The sequence below is a fragment of the Amblyraja radiata genome, unplaced genomic scaffold, assembly GCF_010909765.2.
Source record: "Amblyraja radiata isolate CabotCenter1 unplaced genomic scaffold, sAmbRad1.1.pri scaffold_1150_ctg1, whole genome shotgun sequence".
NCBI lineage: Eukaryota > Metazoa > Chordata > Chondrichthyes > Rajiformes > Rajidae > Amblyraja > Amblyraja radiata.
Window position 1 is genome coordinate 1 of NW_022630333.1, and position 21,014 is coordinate 21,014.

The following is a 21,014-nucleotide window of genomic DNA, read 5'->3' on the forward strand; positions in this document are numbered from 1 at the left end:
CCCCCCCTCCCCATTGCCCACCATACTGCACCAACGTCCCACCAAAGAGGGGATCCAAATTCAAGATCATGTCTCTGTGGCACTGACACAGTCCATGGGACCATGCGGTCTGTCCATTCACCCAAATACCCCAAAAGGTTGACATTCCCTTTGCCTCCGCAGTTGCTGAGGGATATAAGGAGCATAAGATAGACAAAAAGTGCTGGAGTAACTCAGCGGGACAGGCAGCTTGTTTAAGAAGGAACTGCAGATGCCGGAAAATCGAAGGTACACAAGTGCTGGAGTAACTCAGCAGGGACGGGCAGTTTCTCTGGAGAGAAGGTCTTTACTCCGAATCCGACCTCTCTGTCCTGGGCCTCCTCCATGGCCAGAGTGAGCACCACTGGAAATTGGAGGAGCAGCACCCCCATATTTCGCTTGGGCAGTCTGCACCCCAGTGGCATGAACATTGACTTCTCCAATTTCCAGTAGCCCTTGCTGTCTCCTCCCCTTCCCAGCTCTCCCTCAGCCCACTGTCTCCGCCTCTTCCTTTCTTCTTCCCCCCCCCCCCCCCCCCGCACCCTCACATCAGCCTGAAGAAGGGTCTCGACCCGAAACGTTGCCTATTTCCTTCGCTCCATAGATGCTGCCTCACCCGCTGAGTTTCTCCAGCACTTTTGTCTACCTTCAATTTTCCAGCATCTGCAGTTCCTTCTTAAACATGCTGCCTGTCCCGTTGAGTTACTCCAGCACTTTAAGTCTATCATATGCTTTGTGCTCCAGTTTCCAGCATCTCTTGTGTCTTGATGACCCCCTTCTCATCTCAGGGTAGAGGGCTGGGGAAGTACAGTGTGGAAACAGGCCCTTCGGCACAACTTGCCCACACCGACCAACATGTCCCATCTGTACTAGTCCCACCTGCCTGCGCTTGGCCCATATCCCTCTAAACCTGTCCTATCCATGTACCTGTCTACATGCTTTTTCAACGTTATAACAGTCTCAGCCTCAACCACCTCCTCCGGCAGGTACTATTCCATACACCCACCACCCTCTGTGTAAAAAATATCACCTCTCAGGTTCCTATTAAGTATCCCCCCCACCCCCCCCCCCCACCCCCTCCTTAAGCCTATGTCCTCTGGTTTTCGATTCCCCGACACTGCGCAAGAGACTGTGTGTGCAGAGGTGCAGGGTTTCTGTGATGGAGAAGGGTAGGGATTTGGGTGTTGGCATTATTGTGTGATGCGTTACCCTCTCCGCAGCACTGGCAAAGAGCAGCGTCCTCTCCCCATGGAGAGTTTAGTGTAGCTTAGAGATACAGCGTGGAGATAGGCCCTTCGTCCCACCAAGTCCACGCCGACCTGCGATCACCCCCCCCCCCCCCCCCCCCCCCCCCCGCTCACTGGTTCTGCCCATCAGTGACAATTTACACAGGACCAATCAACCTACAATCCCGCACGTCTTTGGAATGTGGGAGGAAACCGGAGCACCCGGAGAAAACCCACACAGTCGCAGGGGGAACGTGCCAACTCCGTACAGACAAGCACCCGTAGTCAGGATCGAACCTGGGTCTCAATAGACAATAGGTGCAGGAGTGGGCCATTCGGCCCTTCGAGCCAGCACCGCCGTTCAATGTGATCATGGCTGATCATCCTCCAATCAGTACCCCGTTCCTGCCTTCTCCCCATATCCCCTGACTCCGCTATTTTTAAGAGCCCTATCTAGCTCTCTCTTGAAAGCATCCAGAGAACCTGCCTCCACCGCCCTCTGAGGCAGAGAGTTCCACAGACTCACCACTCTCTGTGAGAAAAAGTGTTTCCTCGTCTCCGTTCTGGCGCTGTGATGCAGTAACTGTACCGCTGCGCCACCGTGCCGGCGCCCCAGGTCTTTGGAACGAGTTGGGATCAAGGGTTGGGGCAACGGGCAGGTGGGTCAAGGGATTGGGGGGGGTTGAATAGATGTGGGACAATTGTTGTGTTGAATGATAACGGAAACACTCAGCAGGTCAGCCAGCATCCGCGGCAGGGAAGCAGCCAGTATTTCAGGTCAACAACTTGGGGGCAGAGGTAGAGTCAGTGTTCGGGAGTCCAGTTCTCGACTGAACCTCCCTGGCCTTCATTGCCATGTCTTCGCCTTGACCCTCCCTCCCAACCAAGTTGCCAAGGCTTGCTGGTCAGTGATGAGAGGGAATGGATATTAACGCCCCTGTCCCACTTAGGAAACCTGAACGGAAACCTCTGGAGACTTTGCGCCCCACCCAAGGTTTCCGTGCGGTTCCCGGAGGTTGCAGGTGGTTGCCGGAGGTTGCAGGTAGTGGAAGCGGGTAGGGAGACTGACAAAAACCTCCGGGAACCGCACGGAAACCTTGGGTGGGGCGCCAAGTCTCCAGAGGTTTCCGTTCAGGTTTCCTAAGTGGGACAGGGGCATAAGTTCACAAGACTTGTAACCTAACGAGGGTTAGGCAGCAACATTCAGAGCTACCGTGGACCTCTGGAGAGAGCTGTTGAACCATGGGGGTTGCATCTAACCAGAGCCCTCACTATAGGGGTAGATGATCATGGGCCGATGGTTCTGGTTCCGCAGGTGGGCAGCACGGTGGCGCAGCGGTAGAGTCGCTGCCCACCAGCGCCAGAGACCCTGGTTCGATCCTGACCTCAAGTGCTATCTGTGCGGAGTTTGCACGTTCTCCCTGTGACCTGCCTGGGCTTTCAATCCGGTTTCCTCCCACATCTTCAAAGACGTGCAGGTTTGTAGGTTAATTGGGTTTGATGCAGAAAAATGGTGAAATGTCTCTAGTGTGTAGGATAGTGTTAGCGTACGGGGATCGCTGGTCGGCATGGACTCGGTGGGCCGAAGGGCCTGTTTCCACGTTGTTAGCCTAAAGTAAAGTGTGTGAATGTGGACCTGAGTCCTGACATGTTGGCAGTGGTGGATCTCCATTTGCCTTGACCCTCCCATCCCATCGTGACCAGCTACACCTCCATATCTCCAACACATCCATCTCCTTCTCCCTTCCCTCCTCATCTCCCGTTCCCCCTTTACACCGAGCTGTATAGGGCTCTGGTGAGACCACATCTGGAGTATTGTATACAGTTTTGGTCTCCTAATTTGAGGAAGGACATCCCTGTGATTGAGGCAGTGCAGCTTAGGTTCACGAGATTGATCCCTGGGATGGCGGGACTGTCATATGAGGAAAGATTGAAAAGACTAGGATTGTATTCACTGGTGTTTAGAAGGATGAGGGGGAATCTTATAGAAACATATAAAATTATAAAAGGACTGGACAAGCTAGGAGCAGGAAAAATGTTCCCAATGTTGGGCGAGTCCAGAACCGGGGGCCACAGTCTTGGAATGAAGGGGAGGTCATTTAAGACTGAGGTGAGAAAAAACTTTTCTACCCAGAGAGTTGTGAATTTATGGAATTCCCTGCCACAGAGGGCAGTGGAGGCCAAGTCACTGGAAGGATTTAAGAGAGAGTTAGATAGACCTCTAGGGGCTAGTGGAGTCAAGGGATATGGGGAGAAGGCAGGCACGGGTTATTGTGTTTAAGAAGGAACTGCAGATGCTGGAAAATCGAAGGTACACAAAAATGCTGGAGAAACTCAGCGGGTGCGGCAGCATCTATGGAGCGAAGGAAATAGGCAACCTATTCCTCAGACACGGGTTATTGATTGGGGATGATCAGCCATGATCACAATGAATGGCGGTGCTGGCTCGAAGGGCCGAATGGCCTCCTCCTGCACCTATGTTCTATGTTTCTATGACTGCCTCCACACCTTCCCTTCCCTCTTTTTCTTTCTTTCTTTCCTCCCTCCCTCCCTCCCTCCTCTCTCCTCCCCACCCACCTTCTCTCCATCTCCTTCCATCACTGCCTCCTACGACCCATGTTGGCGAGATCCCTTTGTGAAGCTTTGACTTGGCACTGACATTGGAATGAATAGCTGGTGGGAAGGAGGAGAAAGGGGACTACTGTGTACGCCGGCCGTTAAATACAAGGGCTTCCTCCACGTTTAGGGTGACTGCCGCCGGCTGTTAACCCTTTCGCTGCCGCGGTTCCTCAAGTTCCAGTGGAACGAGAGCCCATCGTAGGGTGTCGGAAGGAACTGCAGGTGCTGGTTCACCCCAAAGATAGACGCAAATTGCCGGAGTAACTCAACGGGTCAGGCAGCATTTCCGGAGAGGAGGAACGGATGATGAGTTTGAGTATAGGAGCAGGGAGGTTCTACTGCAGCTGTACAGGGTCTTGGTGAGACCACACCTGGAGTATTGCGTACAGTTTTGGTCTCCTAATCTGAGGAAAGACATTCTTGCCATAGAGGGAGTACAGAGAAGGTTCACCAGACTGATTCCTGGGATGGCAGGACTTTCATATGAAGAAAGACTGGATAGACTCGGCTTGTACTCGCTAGAATTTAGAAGTTTGAGGGGGGATCTTATAGAAACTTACAAAATTCTTAAGGGGTTGGACAGGCTAGATGCAGGAAGATTGTTCCCGATGTTGGGGAAGTCCAGAACTAGGGGTCCCAGTTTAAGGATAAGAGGGAAGTCTTTTAGGACCGAGATGAGAAAATCATTTTTCACACAGAGAGTGGTGAATCTGTGGAATTCTCTGCCACAGAATGTAGTTGAGGCCACAGTTCATTGGCTATATTTAAGAGGGAGTTAGATGTGGCCCTTGTGGCTAAAGGGATCAGGGGGTATGGAGAGAAGGGAGGTACAGGATACTGAGTTGGATGATCAGCCATGATCATATTGAATGGCGGTGCAGGCTCGAAGGGCCAAATGGCCTACTCCTGCACCTATTTTCTATGTTTCTATGTTTGTATGGAAGGAACTGCAGGTGCTGTTTCACACCGAAGATAGATGCAAATTGCCGGAGTAACTCAACGGGTCAGGCAGCATTTCCGGAGAGGAGGAATGGATGATGTTTTGGGTTGAGGCACTGCTTCAGACTGAGTCAGGGGAGAGGGAGGCTGGAGATACGTGGAAGGCTAAGGTGTGAAAAGGACAGATCAAAGAAGGATCAAGGAAATGTAGAATGATTCAGTGTGAGCTGAGGGGAAGGTGACAACGAGGCCTACAATCAGTAAAATTAATGAGAGGGGCAGTGAGACTAGTCGGAGAACTAGGGAGGGGGAGGTATGGAGAGAGAGGGAGAGCAAGGGCTACTTGAAGTTGGAGAAATCAATATTAATTGAACCCGCTGGGCTGTAAGCTGCCCAAGTGAAATACGAGGTGCTGTTCCTCCAATTTGCGCTGGGCCTCACTCTGACAGTGGAGGAGGCCCAGGACGGAAAGGTCAGTGTGGGAATGGGAGGGGGACATTGTAGGGACTGACTGGAGCCATTGTCAATGCTCCAGAAGGCGCTGGCATTTTCAGTCTGTCCCATGCAGGGGGAGGGCCCTGATCCTCTTCTGACCCTTCGTCTCAAAGGCCAGTTTGCTGAGTTACTGCATTGTCCCGTCCGCTGCCTTTTGGTTTTGGGCCAAATCAAGAGTTAAAGGAGACTTCAGTGACGTGGTGCTCGGGAATGCTGCACTTTCATCCCGGGAGAAGTTGGAATAAAAGATGAGGGCAGCCCAAATTAAGTCTCTGGCAACAGTTAAAGGCATGGGCCTAGTTAAAGTTAAGCTTGACTCACAGGCAGGTGGGACCAGTGTAGTTGGGGCATGTTGGTCAGATGGGCATAAGTTCATAAGTGACAGGAGAAGAATTTGAGGATGGACATCCTTGTGATTTAGGCAGTGCAGCGTAGGTTCACGAGATTGATCCCTGGGATGGCGGGATTGTCATATGAGGAAAGATTGTAAAGACTAGGCTTGTCTTCACTGGAGTTTAGAAGGATGAGGGGGGATCTTATAGAAACATATAAAATTATAAAAGGACTGGACAAGCTAGATGCAGGAAAAATGTTGGGTGAGTCCAGAACCAGGGGCCACAGTCTTAGAATAAAGGGGAGGTCATTTAAGACTGAGGTGAGAAAAAACTTTTTCACCAAGAGAGTTGTGAATTTATGGAATTCCCTGCCACAGAGGGCAGTGGAGGCCAAGTCACTGGATGGATTTAAGAGAGAGTTAGATAGAGCTCTAGGGGCCAGTGGTGTCAAGGGATATGGGGAGAAGGCAGGCACGGGTTATTGATAGGGGACGATCAGCCATGATCACAATGAATGGCGGTGCTGGCTCGAAGGGCCGAATGGCCTCCTCCTGCACCTATTTTCTATGTTTCTAATTGGGCCATTCAGCCCATCTAGTCTACCCCACCATTCAATCATGGCTGATCTATCACTCCCTCCTAACCCCCTTCTCCCCATAACCCTTGACACCCGGACTAATCAAGAATCTATCTATCTTTTTAGTTTAGTTTAGTTTAGTTTAGAGATACAGCGTGGAAATAGGCCCTTCGGCCCACCAGGTCCGCGCCGACCGGCGATCCCCGCACATTAATACTATCCTACACTAACTAGGGACATTTTTTACATTTACCAAGCCAATTAACCGGCACGTCTTTGGAGTGTGGGAGGAAACCGAAGATCTCGCAGAAAACTCACGCATGTCCCGGGGGGAGAACGTACAAACTCCACACAGACAGCACCCGTAGTCGGGATGGAACCTGGGTCTCCGGCACTGCATTCACTGTAAGGCAGCAACTCTACCGCTGCGCCACTAAATATCCATTGACTTGGCCTTCACAGCCTTCTGTTGCAAAGAATTCCACAGATTCACCACCCTCTGATGAAAGAAATTCCTCCTCATCTCCTTCCTAAAAGAGATTCTTTTATTCCTTTAATTCTGAGGCTACGACCTCTAGTCCTAGACTCTCCCACTAGTGGAAACATCCTCTCCACCTCCACTCTGCTTTAAAGATATCCATTGGCTTGGCTATTGTCAAATTGGGCCGAAGGGCCTGTTTCCACGCTGTATCTCCCCACATCCCAAATGCATGTAGGTTAACTTGCCCTCTGCATGGCATTCACTGTAAGATTTACAAGCAATGTGCAGGACCAAGTGTACACTGACTGGGAGTGAGTGAACAATCACACAGGGTGGAAACAGGCTCTTGGGCCAAACAAATCCTTCCCTTAGCATCAAGCATTCATTTGCAAGGATCCCATTTTATCCTCCACACATTGCCATCTGCTTCCCGCAGGCTCAACTATTCACCAAATCCAGGGACAATCAACATACCAGCCCCCTCGTCTTTGGGATGTGGGAGGAAACTGGAGCACCTGGAGTAAACCCACGCTGCCACAGGGAGAAGGTGGAACAGAGGAGATTGGGGGGTGGGGGGGGGGGGGGCTGATAGAGGTGTACAAAATAATAAAGGGCATGGGCAGAGAAGATAACAGCAAACTTCTACCAAAAACAGGTGTATCGGCTGGCGATCGGAAGGTAGCCGGTTCGAATCCCGCTTGGAGTGCATACTGTCGTTGTGCCCTTGGGCAAGACACTTCACCCACCTTTGCCTGTGTGTGAATGTGTGTGAGTGATTGGTGGTGGTCGGAGGGGCCGTAGGCGCAGATTGGCAGCCACGCTTCCGTCAGTCTGCCCCAGGGCAGCTGTGGCTACAGAAGTAGCTTACCACCACCGAGTATGACTGAGGAGTGAATGAATAATGCGATGTAAAGCGCCTAGAGTATTAGAAAGGCGCTATATAAATCCCATCCATTATTATTATTATTATTATCTACAGCCGTTGGGCATAGATATAGGGGAAGAGGAATCTAAGGAAGACGTGTCACGGTGGAACATCACACGCCGCCGTTCTGCGACAAGCGGTACATTGGCGCAGCGGTAGAGTCGCTGCCTCATGGCGCCAGAGACCCAGGTTCGATCCTGATCTCAAGTGCTGCCTGCGCGGAGTTCGCACGTTCTCCCTGTGACTTGCGTGGGTTTCCTCCGGGTGCTCCAGTTTCCCCCCCCCACTTCCCAAAGACGCGCAGGTTGATTGGCCCTCTGTAAATTGCCGCTAGGTTGTGCAGGATGGGAATAACACAGAACTAGTGTACGGGGTGATTGGTGGTCGGCACGGACTCGGTGGGCCGAAGGGCCTGTTTCCACGCTGTATCTCTAAACTAAACTAAAGACATTCTTCCCCATTAGGAAATTCATGACTGGGGTTGGCGCAAGGACAGGGAGGGGAAGATAGGTAGTGATTCCACAGAATGGCGGATGCTGGCTCGAAGGGCTGAATGGCCTACTCCTGCACCTATTGTCTATTGTCTATTGATTGGCATGCACCAACCAACTGGGGATGGCATGGTGGAGGGACCAGGGGAAGGAGCATGTTGGTTTAATGAAAGCAACATAGTGCGATGGACAAAGGGATAAGGCCTGGCGTAATGGAGTGAGATACTCACAAGCTATCTGATATCTCTGGTTAAGAACCTTTCCCATCTATGCTAGATAGAGCTCTTAGGGCTAACGGAATCAAGGGATGTGGGGAGAAAGCAGGAACGGGGTACTGATTTTGGATGATCGGCCATGATCATATTGAATGGCGGTGCTGGCTCGAAGGGCCGAATGGCCTACTCGTGCACCTATTTTTCTCTGTTTCTGGCACGTGAACCTACGCTGCACGGCCTCAATCACAAGGATGTCCTTCCTCAAATTAGGAGACCAAAACTGTACACAATACTCCAGATGTGGTCTCACCAGAGCCCTATACAACTGCAGAAGAACCTCTCTACTCCTATATGGAAACCCTCTTGTTTTGTATGCTATCCAGTCAGATCAGTTCCACCCGCTGTGCCGCCCTTGAATTAGCCACACATGGCGATCAGACACACACACACACACACACTTGTCGAGGGGGGGCTGAACTGTGGTGGGTGGTGGGGATGGGGGGGGGAGGGGGGGGTGGTGGGGAGGGTCCAGATTACGGCTGGGTTTGGGAGCAGTGTGGCTCACTGCTGATGGCAAGACCTCTACCTCTATTTCAGGATGACGGCAGCAATGTCTGTGGCATCGGACAGGCCCCGTAGTGGCCTCAGCCTCGGCTCCAGTGTCGGCACCATCGCCTCCCTCGCCAATCCGCTGGGGTCAAAGGTTAGAAAGCTCCACACCCCTCCCCCCCCTCGCCAAATCTCCCCACCCATCCTCCCCCACCCCCACCCTTCCCAGCCCATCCTCACTCTTCCGTTCCCTCCTTCAGACGCCCAGGGAATGGGCTGAGGTGATTCGGCCCACCTGCCATTCTGCAACCCAAGGCCAGCACGGTGGCACATCGGTAGAGTCGCTGCCTCACAGCGCCAGAGACCTGGGTTCGATCCTAGCCACGGGTGTTGTCTGTATGGAGTTTGTACATTTTTTCACCGTGACCCTCGTGGGTTTTCTCCGGGTGCTCCGGTTTCCTCCCGCACTCCAGAGCCGTCCAGGTTTCTAGGTTAATTGGCTTTGGTAAAACTGTAAATTGTCCCTAGTGTGTGTAGGATGGTGTTAGTGTGCGGGGATCGCTGGTCGGAGCGGACTCGGGGCCTGTTTCCAGGCTGTGTCACGAAGCATACACATGCTAATATGTATCTAAGTTCTTATTTATGGCGATGCTTGTACTTAACTGTATACAAAAAATATGTTCACTGTTCCTCGGTACACGTGACTAATAAAGTGCCAGACAACTTGGTCTTTGAGTCCGTGGGGTGACAGACGCCCCATTTTCAGTGGGTCGATTCTATGAGTGACTCTGACATCTCGCTGTGTTTGCCCAGCCCCTCCGACCGCTGAGGAAGGTGCACAACTTCGGCAAGAGGGAGCAGGCGATCAAACGGGACCCCAACTCTGCCACCGTGATGCGGGGCTGGCTGCACAAACAGGTAAAGGGGGGTGGATGGGGAGTGGGGGGGAGGGGATGGGTGGGGAGTGGGGGGTGGGGGGTAGATAGTGGGGGTGGTGGGGGGGGAGGGTGGTGGGGGAGGGGTGGGGTGGGGGGGGGAGTGGGGGGGAGGGTGGGTAGATAGTGGGGGGGGTGTGGGGGTGAGTGGTGGTGGGGGATGGGTGGGGTGGGTGGGGAGTGGGGGGGAGGGTGGGTAGATAGTGGGGGGGGTGGGGGGGAGGGTGGTGGGGGATGGGTGGGGAGTGGGGGGGGGAGGGTGGGTGGGGAGTGGGGGGGGAGGGTGGGTGGGTGGGGAGTGGGGGGATGAGTGGGAGGGGGAGGGTGGGGGGGGGTGGGGGGGGTGGGGGGGAGGGTGGGTGGGGAGGGTGGGTGGGGAGTGGGGCGAGGGTGGTGGGGGATGGGTGGGAGTGGGGGGGGAGGGTGGGTGGGGAGTGGGGGAGGGATGGGTGGGGAGGGTGGTGGGGGATGGGTGGGGATGGGGGGGGAGGGTGGGTGGGGAGTGGGGGGACAGAGGGACTGGACTGACGGAGGGGGGAATAGGGAGCAAAGGGTTGGAGGGAAGAAGCGAGGAGCGTGAGGACTGAGGGAGGGAGCTGGAGTGGGAGTGGGAAGGTGGGGAGGGGAGTGGAGGGAGCTATACCAGGGGGGCGGACATGTGCAGGAAGGAACTGTGCAGATGCTGGTTTAAACTGAAGACAGACACAAAATGCTGGAGTAACTCAGCGGGACAGGCAGCATCTCTGGAGAGAAGGAATGGTTGACGTTTCGGGTCGAGACCCTTCTTCAGACGTGAAGGGTACTGTGGAGGAGGGGGGGTGTGAGAGGGACGAGCAGAGGGGAGAATGGCAGAGATGCAGAGCTGACGTCTCCATCCCCAGGGTGCAAACCCAGCTCCCTACACCTGGTGTCCCCGAGACTGGAGAGGAATGGATGCCCACCCCTTACTAGGGATGGTTTGTGGTCAATGCTGGGAGTTTCCTGTCCATTTCAGATATGGAGCAGGGGCTCCCTCTTGTGGAGAATGAATCCATCTGCAGCCTTGCTCAGAGGTTGTGGGTCAGGGGCAGAGGAGGGGATGCATGGAACACTGCTCAGAGCGTTGGGGAGTAACAGGGACTGTACGCTGGGGAGAGGCAGCTCCTCGGAGTCTGTACCCTGGGTGGAGACCGCACTCGGGAAGCGTGGCAATGCCCAAGAACTGTACCCCGTGGAAAGTTCCCGATGTTGGGGGAGTCCAGAACCAGGGGCCACAGTTTAAGAATAAGGGGTAAGCCATTTAGAACGGAGACGAGGAAACACTTTTTCACCCAGAGAGTTGTGAATCTGTGGAATCATCTGCCTCAGAGGGCAGTGGAGGCCAATTCTCTGGAAGCTTTCAAGAGAGAGTTGGTACACAAAATTGCTGGGGAAACTCAGCGGGTGCAGCAGCATCTATGGAGCGAAGGAAATAGGCGACGTTTCGGGCCGAAACCCTTCTTCAGACCTTTCTTAACCCTTCTTTAGCGAAGTCAAGGGATATGGGGAAAAGACAGGAACGGGGCACTGATTGGGGATGATCAGCCATGATCATATTGAATGGCGATGCTGGCTCGAAGGGCCGAATGGCCTACTCCTGCACCTATACTGACTATTGGGGGAAAGTCACATCCATAAGGAGTCCACCCTGGAGTTATTCGAGATCCTCAGGGATACTCTGGGGAAAGTCGAGGTTTTCAGGGCGTATGCCCCAGGACAGAGTCGGCATCATTATCTTTTCTTTTTTTTTTACACACAAAAATTAATTTAATTGACAATATGTGCAGGAGGAGGCCATTCGGCCCTTCGAGCCAGCACCGCCATTCAATGTGATCATGGCTGATCATCCCCAATCAGTACCCCGTTCCTGCCTTCTCCCCATATCCCCTGACTCCGCAATTTTTAAGAGCCCTGTCTAGCTCTCTCTTGAAAGCATCCAGAGAACCTGCCTCCACCGCCCTCTGAGGCAGAGAATTCCACAGACTCACCACTCTCTGTGAGAAAAAGTGTTTCCTCGTCTCCGTTCTAAATGGCTTATCCCTTATTCTTAAACTGTGTGTGTGGCCCCTGGTTCTGGACTCCCCCAACATCGGGAACATGTTTCCTGCCTCTAGCGTGTCCAAACCCTTAACAATCTTATATGTTTCAATGAGATGCCCTCTCATCCTTCTAAACTCCAGAGTGTACAAGCCCAGCCGCTCCATTCTCTCAGCTTATGACAGTCCCGCCATCCCGGGAATTAACCTTGTAAACCTACGCTGCACTCCCTCAATAGCAAGAATGTCCTTCCTCAAATTAGGGGACCAATTTAGTAGACCAAATTAGGGGACCAATCAAATTAGTAACCCCGGGAAAGGGCAGGCAGCCGGCTCGGGCAGAGTGCTTGCCCGTGCCTCGACCATGGGAGAATCAGCTCCCTGTCAGCTTGTGCTGGGAGTGTTTTACTCACTGCTGGGATGGCAAGGTCTCTCTGCAATTCCGCTGAGCTGATGGCTTCTCTCTACCTTCCAGGACAGCTCTGGGCTGAAACTGTGGAAACGAAGATGGTTCGTCCTGTCTGACTTCTGTCTCTTCTACTACCGAGGTAAGGGACCCTGGAGACCACTCCCCCTCGAGCTGTTCCTCCCCGGCCAGGCTGAGCTGCCTCCCCGAGGAGCGGAACGTTCTGCTGCTAATTGGTTTCACCGGGGTTGGCCAGTGTTCTGCAGAGGTCCCTCCACTCTGGATCAATGTGGATGGTCCGAGCCTTCTGGAGACCAGGGTCTGTGGCCCCCACGCTCACCACACACACACACACACTAAACATACACAACACGCACACGCTCATACACATTCACCACCCACACACATCTCACACACACACTACACACACACAACACGCACACGCACACACGCTCACTACACACACATCACGCACACACACATCACGCACACACACGCTCACTAATAATAATAATAATGGATGGGATTTATATAGCGCCTTTCTAATACTCAAGGCGCTTTACATCACATTATTAATTCACTCCTCAGTCACACTCGGTGGTGGTAAGCTACTTCTGTAGCCACAGCTGTCCTGGGGCAGACTGACGGAAGCGTGGCTGCCAATCTGCGCCTACGGCCCCTCCGACCAGGACTCTGGTCCTGTACACGGGGGGGAAATGGAGTAGGACTGGCCAAAGTTTTGTGCCTTCCACCACAGTGATGGATGATGTGGTGGATGTTTGTGTTACAGTTTTATTGTGTGTTCTTTATTATTGTACTGCTGCTGACAACCCAAATTTCCACCAACCCTGGTTGTGTGGCAATAAATTATATCTATCTATCTATCTATCTACCAATCACTCACACACATTCACACACATTCACACACACGCGCTCAAGTTCAAGTTCAAGTGAGTTTATTGTCATGTGTCCCTGTATAGGACAATGAAATTCTTGCTTTGCTTCAGCACACAGAACATAGTAGGCATTTACTACAAAACAGATCAATGTGTCCATATACCATTATATACATATATACACACATGAATAAATAAACTGATAAAGTGCAAATAACAGAAAATGGGTTATTAATAATCAGAGTTTTGTCCGAGCCAGGTTTAATAGCCTGATGGCTGTGGGGAAGTAGCTATTCCTGAACCTGGTTGTTGCAGTCTTCAGGCTCCTGTACCACACACCACACACACCACACACACCACACACACCACACACAACACACAAACACACGCACAAACACACTCACCACAAACGCAACATGCGCAAATACGCGCTCATCACACACGACCACAACACGCACACGCACAGTGCACGAACACTCAGAGCACACACCCTTGCACACTCACTGCATACATATACACTCACTGCATGCCAACACACACACTGCATGCACACACTCACTGCATGCAAACAAGCACACTCACGGTTCACATGGAGGTATGTGCAAACAGACATGTACACACATGTTGCTTGGGGTGATTTGAGATCATCAGGGAGTCCACCCCAGGGAGGGTGAACAACCTCCGGTAGTGTACCCTGGGGAGATGGAGTGGCGGTGTGAGAGTGGGAAGCAGGGACGGGAGGGAGTGTATGGGTGGGGGGGTGGGGGTGGGGTGTGTGAGAGGGACGAGCGGAAGGGAGAAGGGCAGAGATGGCCCCCATCCATTACCGAAAACCTAACCCCTCACCTTCCCTCTGGGGAAAGTTGATGGGGGGGGGGGATGGAGAACGAATTGGGTCAGTTAAGATTGATGAAATGGGCGATAGACACAAAAAGCTGGAGTAACTCAGCGGGGCAGGCAGCATCTCTGGAGAGAAGGAATGGGTCGAGACCCTTCGTCAGACGGGTGATTGATGGATAGCAGGAGGCTCAATGGGCCGAAGGGCCTGTTTCAGTGCTGTATTTTTCTGTAACTGGAAGCACTCCGAGGTGGAGAAGGATCGATGGGCTTCCATTAGCTGTGGCACCCTGTCTGGGAGTCTGGTCCACACCCCATTGCCCAGTTACCGTTGGACAGACCACAATGTCCGTTACAGCCACTGTAGGTTATTCCAACCCTCACGGTCACGGGAAAATCACCAGCCGGCTCCCACCGTTGTCACGGGAGCAGGGAAAGCCTGGGATGCAGAGATAGTGATTCCATGATCCTTGTTCTCCACAGACAGTCGGGAAGAACGGATCCTGGGGAGCATTCCAATGCCGAGTTACAACATCTCAGCGATCGACCCACAAGACCGGAAGAGCCGGAAATTTGCTTTCAAGGCACAGTCCAGATGGGAATTTGTTTTGCATTTGGGAATGTGGGATGTCAACGTTGCGGTGTGTTGGGTGGTTGGGCTGGTTATGGGCAGGGCTGGAGATTGACCATGTCCCTATCCATCTCACTCCCCGCCTTCCCGGGACCTCTTTCCATGAACCACAATAACCGGGGCTACCACCAAGCAATCCTTCACATTTCGTGCGGTCCTGATCCAACAAGCTCATCCCTGCCCATCAACCCATCATCTCCAGCCATCTCAACCCAACCCTCCTACCAGGGTCCATTGCAGAGACTTGCAGCTGCCCTGCTCTGATCTTCCTGCTCTGATCTGCTGCAGTTGGAACTCCTAAGATGGACACAAAGTACTGGAGCATCTCAGCGGGACAGGCAGCATCTCTGGAGAACATGGATAGTTGACGTTTCGCATCATGACCCTACTTCAGACTGAAGCCCTCTCAGTCTGAAGACGGGTCTCGACTCAAGACGTCAACTATTCCTTCTCTCCAGAGATGCTGCCTGTCCCGCCGAGTTACTCCAGCATTTTGCACCTATTTTCGGTGTAAACCAGCATCTGCAGTTCCTTCCTACACTTGTTTGAGCTCTTGCATTTGAGACTTCTCTCTTGTTTCTCTTACTCCCATTTTACTAAACCCTACTGGACCTGACCCTATCCTGTTCATTCTGAATCCCACTGGATCAAACTCAGTTCCATTCATCCCCATCGTGTCGAATCCCTCAGTTCCATTCACTCCCCTTGTTCAGAATGCAGATGGATAAAACCACAAGTGAAACACAAAGTGCTGGAGGAACTCAGCGGGTCAGACAGCATCTGCGGATGGAATGGACAGACGATGCTTCGGGTCGGGACCTTCAGTCTGACGAAGGGTACCGACCCGAAATCTCATCTGTCCATTCCCTCCACAGATGCTGCCTGACCCGCTGAGTTACTCCAGCACTTTGTGTTTTGATCAAGATTCCAGCACCTCCAGATCAAACCCCACCTCACTCATTCCTAATTTATAAAATCGCTCTGGATAAAATGTATTCCCATTCACTCCCAGTTTCCGGAATCCCTGCTCCATTTACTCCCATTGCTAAGAATCCCCCCCAAAACTCTCCCATTCCCATTTAGTTCCTTGTCCTCTGGAGCTGGAGTGTTGATCCTTTGTAGTTTAGTTTAGAGATACAGTATGGAAACAGGCCCTTCGGCCCACCGAGTCCGTACTAACCAGCGATCCCTGTACACTTACACTATCCTACACACGCTGGGGACAATTTACAGAAGCCAATTAACATACAAACCTGTACGTCTTTGGAGTGTGGGAGGAAACCGGAGCACCCGGAGAAAACCCACGCGGTCACAGGTACAGGCTTGTAAGTGAATTGTAAGGGGATCTCATTGAAACATATAAGATTATTAAGGGTTTGGACACGCTAGAGGCAGGAAACATGTTCCCGATGTTGGGGGAGTCCAGAACCAGGGGCCACAGTTTAAGAATAAGGGATAAGCCATTTAGAACGGAGACGAGGAAACACTTTTTCTCACAAAGAGTGGTGAGTCTATGGAATTCTCTGCCTCAGAGGGTGGTGGAGGCCGATTCTCTGGATGCTTTCTAGAGAGAGCTAGATAGGGCTCTTAAAAATAGCGGAGTCAGGGGATATGGGGAGGAGGCAGGAACGGGGTACTGATTGGGGATGATCAGCCATGATCGCAGTGAATTGTGGTGCTGGCTCGAAGGGCCGAATGGCCTACTGCTGCACCTACTGTCTATTGTCTATTGAATTGGGTTTGGTTAAAAAAAAAATCTCAATTGTCCCTAGTGTGTAGGATAGATCTAGTGTATGGGGATCACAGGTCGGCAAGGACTCGATGGGCCGAAGGACCTGTTTCCGCACTGTATCTCTAAACTAAACGGAGGGGAGGAAGTTGTTCCTGAGAGAAGCCTGATAGCAGAGGTGCTCAGCTGCAGCTCCAGACTCCAGACCCAAGTGAAGGTGTCAGAGGTTATGGGGAGAAGGCAGGAGAATAGGGTTAGGAGGGAGAGATAGATCAGCCACGACTGAATGGCGGAGTAGACTTGATGGGCCGAATGGCCTAATTCTGCTCCTATCACTTATGAATTTATGAAGAGGACATAGGTTTAAGGTGAGGAGGGAAAAGGTTTAATAGGAAACTGTTTTTTAGACCAAGGTGCTGGGTAAATGGAACCAGCTGCCGGAGGAGATAGATGAGGCAGGTACTAGCACACCGTTGATGAAGCATGTAGACTTGTGAACTACTGTGAGTTCCCGAGAGTGCGGAGAGTCTGACTGACGTAACCTCTCCCCACCCCCAGGCTGAGCACCCGGGAATGAGGACGTACTGCTTCAGCGCTGACACTCAGGACGACAGGAATGGATGGATCAGGGCCATGGGCCAGTCGGCACGCGTGGAGACTGACTTCACCGGGTAAGGAGGAGGGTCTGAAGAAGGGTCTCGACCCGAAACGTCACCCATTACTGATATCCAGGCATGCTGCCTCCAGCATTTGGTGTCTATCTAAGGAGGAGGTCACTTCAGCGTTTCCCCTCAGCTCCACACACACCCCATACTGCAGTGGGACAGAATGCCAACAGACCAGACCCCATCCTATTCATCCCCACGGTGTAGAGACTAGACAGTAGACAATAGGTGCAGGAGTAGGCCATTCGGCCCTTCGAGCCAGCACCGCCATTCAATGTGATTATGGCTGATCATCCCCAATCAGTACCCCGTTCCTGCCTTCTCCCCATATATCCTGACTCTGCTATCTCTAAGAGCCGAGAGATAGATAGTAGCTCTCTCTTGAAAGCATCCAGAGAACCTGCCTCCATCGCCCTCTGAGGCAGAGAATTCCACAGACTCACCACTCTCTGTGAGAAAAAGTGTTTTCTCGGCTCCGTTCTAAATGGCTTACTCCTTATTCTTAAACTGTGTGGCCCCTGGTTCTGGACTCCCCCAACATCAGGAACATGTTTCCTGCCTCTAGCGTGTCCAAGCCCTTAACAATCTTATATGTTTCAATGTGATGCCCTCTCATCCTTCTAACTCCAGAGTGTACAAGCCCAGCCGCTCCATTCTCTCAGCATATAACAGTCCCGCCATCCCGGGAATTAACTTTGTAAACCTACGCTGCACTCCCTCAATAGCAAGAATGTCCTGCCTCAAGGAATTTGGAGCACCCGGACAAAACCCACGCAGGTCACGGGGAGAATGTAGCAGCTCCCCGTACAGACAGCGCCCGTAGTCAGGATCGAACCCGGCTTTCTTAGCGCTGTAAGGCAGTTGTATAGGGCTCTGGTGAGACCACATCTGGAGTATTGTGTACAGTTTTGGTCTCCTAATTTGAGGAAGGGCATCCTTGCGATTGAGGCAGTGCAGCGTAGGTTCACGAGATTGATCCCTGGGATGGCGAGACTTTCATATGAGGAAAGATTGAAAAGACTAGGCTTGTATTCACAGGAGTTTAGGAGGATGAGGGGGAATCTTATAGAAACATATAAAATTATAAAAGGACTAGACAAGCTAGATGCAGGAAAAATGTTCCCAATGTTGGGCGAGTCCAGAACCAGGGGCCACAGTCTTAGAATAAAGGGGAGGCCATTTACGACTGAGGTGAGAAAAAACTTTTTCACCCAGAGAGTTGTGAATTTGTGGAATTCCCTGCCACAGAGGGCAGTGGAGGCCAAGTCACTGGATGTATTTAAGAGAGAGTTAGATAGAGCTCTTGGGGCTAGTGGAGTCAAGGGATATGGGGAGAAGGCAGGCATGCGTTATTGATTGGGGATGATCAGCCATGATCACAATGAATGGCGGTGCTGGCTCGAAGGGCCGAATGGCCTCCTCCTGCACCTATTTTCTATGTTTCTATGACAGGGGCATAAGGCAGCAACTCTCTGCCGCTGTTCCACCTTTATTGACGCTCGCACTGTTTGGATTGTCCTCACAGCTTCCACTCGACCAAGGTTTCAAAGCCCGTTCCCCAGGAGCGTCAATATTGCAGCTACAAGGATCTCACCGGGTCGGCCCTCCAGCACAACAACGCCCAAAGTGCCGAGTCGCTGGAGATCGCCAACCTCTCCAAGGCGGACCCCTGGATCAAGCTGCAAGAGGCGGGGACGGAAGCACGCCGGCACGGGTCCCTGCTTCCCACCGACAGCCACCGAGCGGATACATCATTCACCATCTCCCTGGAGCGGCTGACCCCACCGGCCCGCAACGGCGCTGTACCCCCTCCCACTCCCACCAGCGCCTTCCACAGCGCGGTGTTCAACTTCGAGGGCAGCCCCAAGCCTGAGCTCACGGCCAAGGACGTCCAGAGAACCACCTCACTTTCACATGTCGAACAGTGGGTTCAGTCGCAGAAGGAGGAGCTGCCAGATGGACAGGAGGATGAGTAAGTACACAACAGATCTGCCCGAGAAAGGGTCTCAACCCCAAACGACACCCATTCCTTCTCTCCAGAGATGCTGCCTGACCCGCTGAGTAAATCCAGCATTTTGTGTCTATCTTCGAACAAAACTGTCCTGTCCTCCTGATTAATTTTACTGTTTGTATGCCTCGCTGTCAGCTTCCCTTCAGCCAACGATGAACCAATTTATACTTCCTTGATCGACATCCCCTTTGATGTGTTTTCACACCTTGCCCTTCCATATCTCTAGTCTCCATCTCCCCTGACTCTTTCTCGACCTGAAACGTCACCCATTCCTTCTCTCCAGAGATGCTGCCCGTCCCGCTGAGTTACTCCAGCATTTTGTGTCTATCATCGAGAACAAAACTCCTGTTGAATCCCAATCAATATGTGGCCCATACACTGTGAGGTTGTACAATGCGATGCAATACAAGATAACTTTATTTATCCCGGGGGGGGAAATTGATCTACCAATAGTCATAAACAACACAAAATACATGAAACATACATGAATACATCTAAATGGCGACAAGTTGGGAAAAGGGGAAGTACAACGGGATCTGGGGGTCCTTGTGCATCAGTCTATGAAAGTAAGCATGCAGGTACAGCAGGCAGTGAAGAAAGCGAATGGCATGTTGGCCTTTATAACAAGAGGAATCGAAAATAAGAGCCAAGGGGCCCTTCTACAGTTGTACAGAGCCCTAGTGAGACCACACCTGGAGTATTGTGTGCAGTTTTGGTCCCTTAATTTGAGGAAGGACTTCCTTGCTATTGAGGGAGTGCAGCGTAGGTTTACCAGGTTAATTCCCGGGATAGCGGGACTGTCACATGCTGAGAGAATGAAGCGGCTGGGCTTGTACACTCTGGAGTTTAGAAGGATGAGAGGAGATCTCATTGAAACATATAAGATTGTTAAGGGCTTGGACACGCTAGAGGCAGGAAACATGTTCCCGATGTTGGGGGAGTCCAGAACCAGGGGCCACAGTTTAAGAATAAGGAGTAAGCCATTTAGAACGGAGACGAGGAAATACTTTTTCTCACAGAGAGTGGTGAGTCTGTGGAATTCTCTGCCTCAGAGGGCGGTGGAGGCAGGTTCTCTGGATGCTTTCAAGAGAGAGCTAGATAGGGCTCTTAAAGATACGGAGTCAGGGGGTATGGGGAGAAGGCAGGAACGGGGTACTGATTGGGGATGATCAGCCACGATCACATTGAATGGCGGTGCTGGCTCGAAGGGCCGAATGGCCTACTCCTGCACCCATTGTCTATTGAAACATGAAATTAAAGTGACAAGTGGAAAGGTTTGGGGGATGTAGAAAGATTGGGGGGGAGGGGGGGGGTTGAGGAGTCAGTCAGTTTCAGTCTACCCCATTACAGAAGGGGGAGGAGTTGTACAGTTTGATAGCCACAGAGAAGAAGGGTCTCCCGTGGCGTTCTGTCCTGTATCTTGTTGTAGATTGTCCTTGGATTTTTTGATGGGGCCGGTCTCAGTTAACAGTTAACACATTACAAAGAGAGAAGGGTTGAAGAAGGGTTTCGGCCCGAAACGTTGCCCATTTCCTTCGCTCCTCCATAGAAGCTGCTGCACCCGCTGAGTTTCTCCAGCATTTTTGTCTACCTACAAAGAGAGATTCCAAGGTTAGCTGTTTCAATTTACCCACCGACCCGCACATCGTTGGGATGTGGGAAGAAACCGGAGCACCCGGAGGAAACCCGCGCGGTCACACAGGGAGAACGTGCAAACTCAACACAGATAGCACCCGAGGTCAGGGTCGAACCTGTGTCCCTGGCGTTGTGAGGCAGCAGCGTAACACTGCGCCACTGTGCCGCCAGCGTGTGATGTATCGGGAGAGTGTCCCTGTGTTTGTAAACACGGCACCATTATGTCACCCTCCCTGTCTGTACACACAGCGTTACCCGGTGCATTGAGCTGTGCCGGTCGCGGGTAAATCATTACGGCATCTCGGTCTGGGAGAGCTGAGAGTGGGGAAAGAGGAGGTCACCATT

General features: G+C 52.2%; 1 protein-coding gene across 1 annotated transcript; it reads left to right on the plus strand.

Moving 5' to 3' along the window:
- Nucleotides 1-3,995: 3,995 nt before the first annotated feature.
- On the plus strand, nucleotides 3,996-19,004 carry LOC116969774 (pleckstrin homology domain-containing family A member 7-like). The gene is made up of 7 exons (XM_033016557.1): nucleotides 3,996-4,123; nucleotides 8,919-9,024; nucleotides 9,684-9,788; nucleotides 12,335-12,407; nucleotides 14,482-14,582; nucleotides 16,917-17,029; nucleotides 18,549-19,004. The coding sequence occupies exons 2-7, from the start codon at nucleotides 8,920-8,922 to the stop codon at nucleotides 18,997-18,999; spliced, it is 948 nt and encodes a 315-aa protein (XP_032872448.1). The 5' UTR covers nucleotides 3,996-4,123; nucleotide 8,919; the 3' UTR covers nucleotides 19,000-19,004.
- The last annotated feature ends 2,010 nt before the right edge of the window (nucleotides 19,005-21,014 follow it).

Coding starts and splice junctions, on each gene's coding strand:
- LOC116969774 (XM_033016557.1), top strand. CDS start 8,920: ATGACGGCAGCAATGTCTGTGGCATCGGACAGGCCCCGTAGTGGCCTC. Junction 9,025..9,683: donor CCAATCCGCTGGGGTCAAAG/GTTAGAAAGCTC, acceptor GTGTTTGCCCAG/CCCCTCCGACCGCTGAGGAA. Junction 12,408..14,481: donor CTGTCTCTTCTACTACCGAG/GTAAGGGACCCT, acceptor TGTTCTCCACAG/ACAGTCGGGAAGAACGGATC.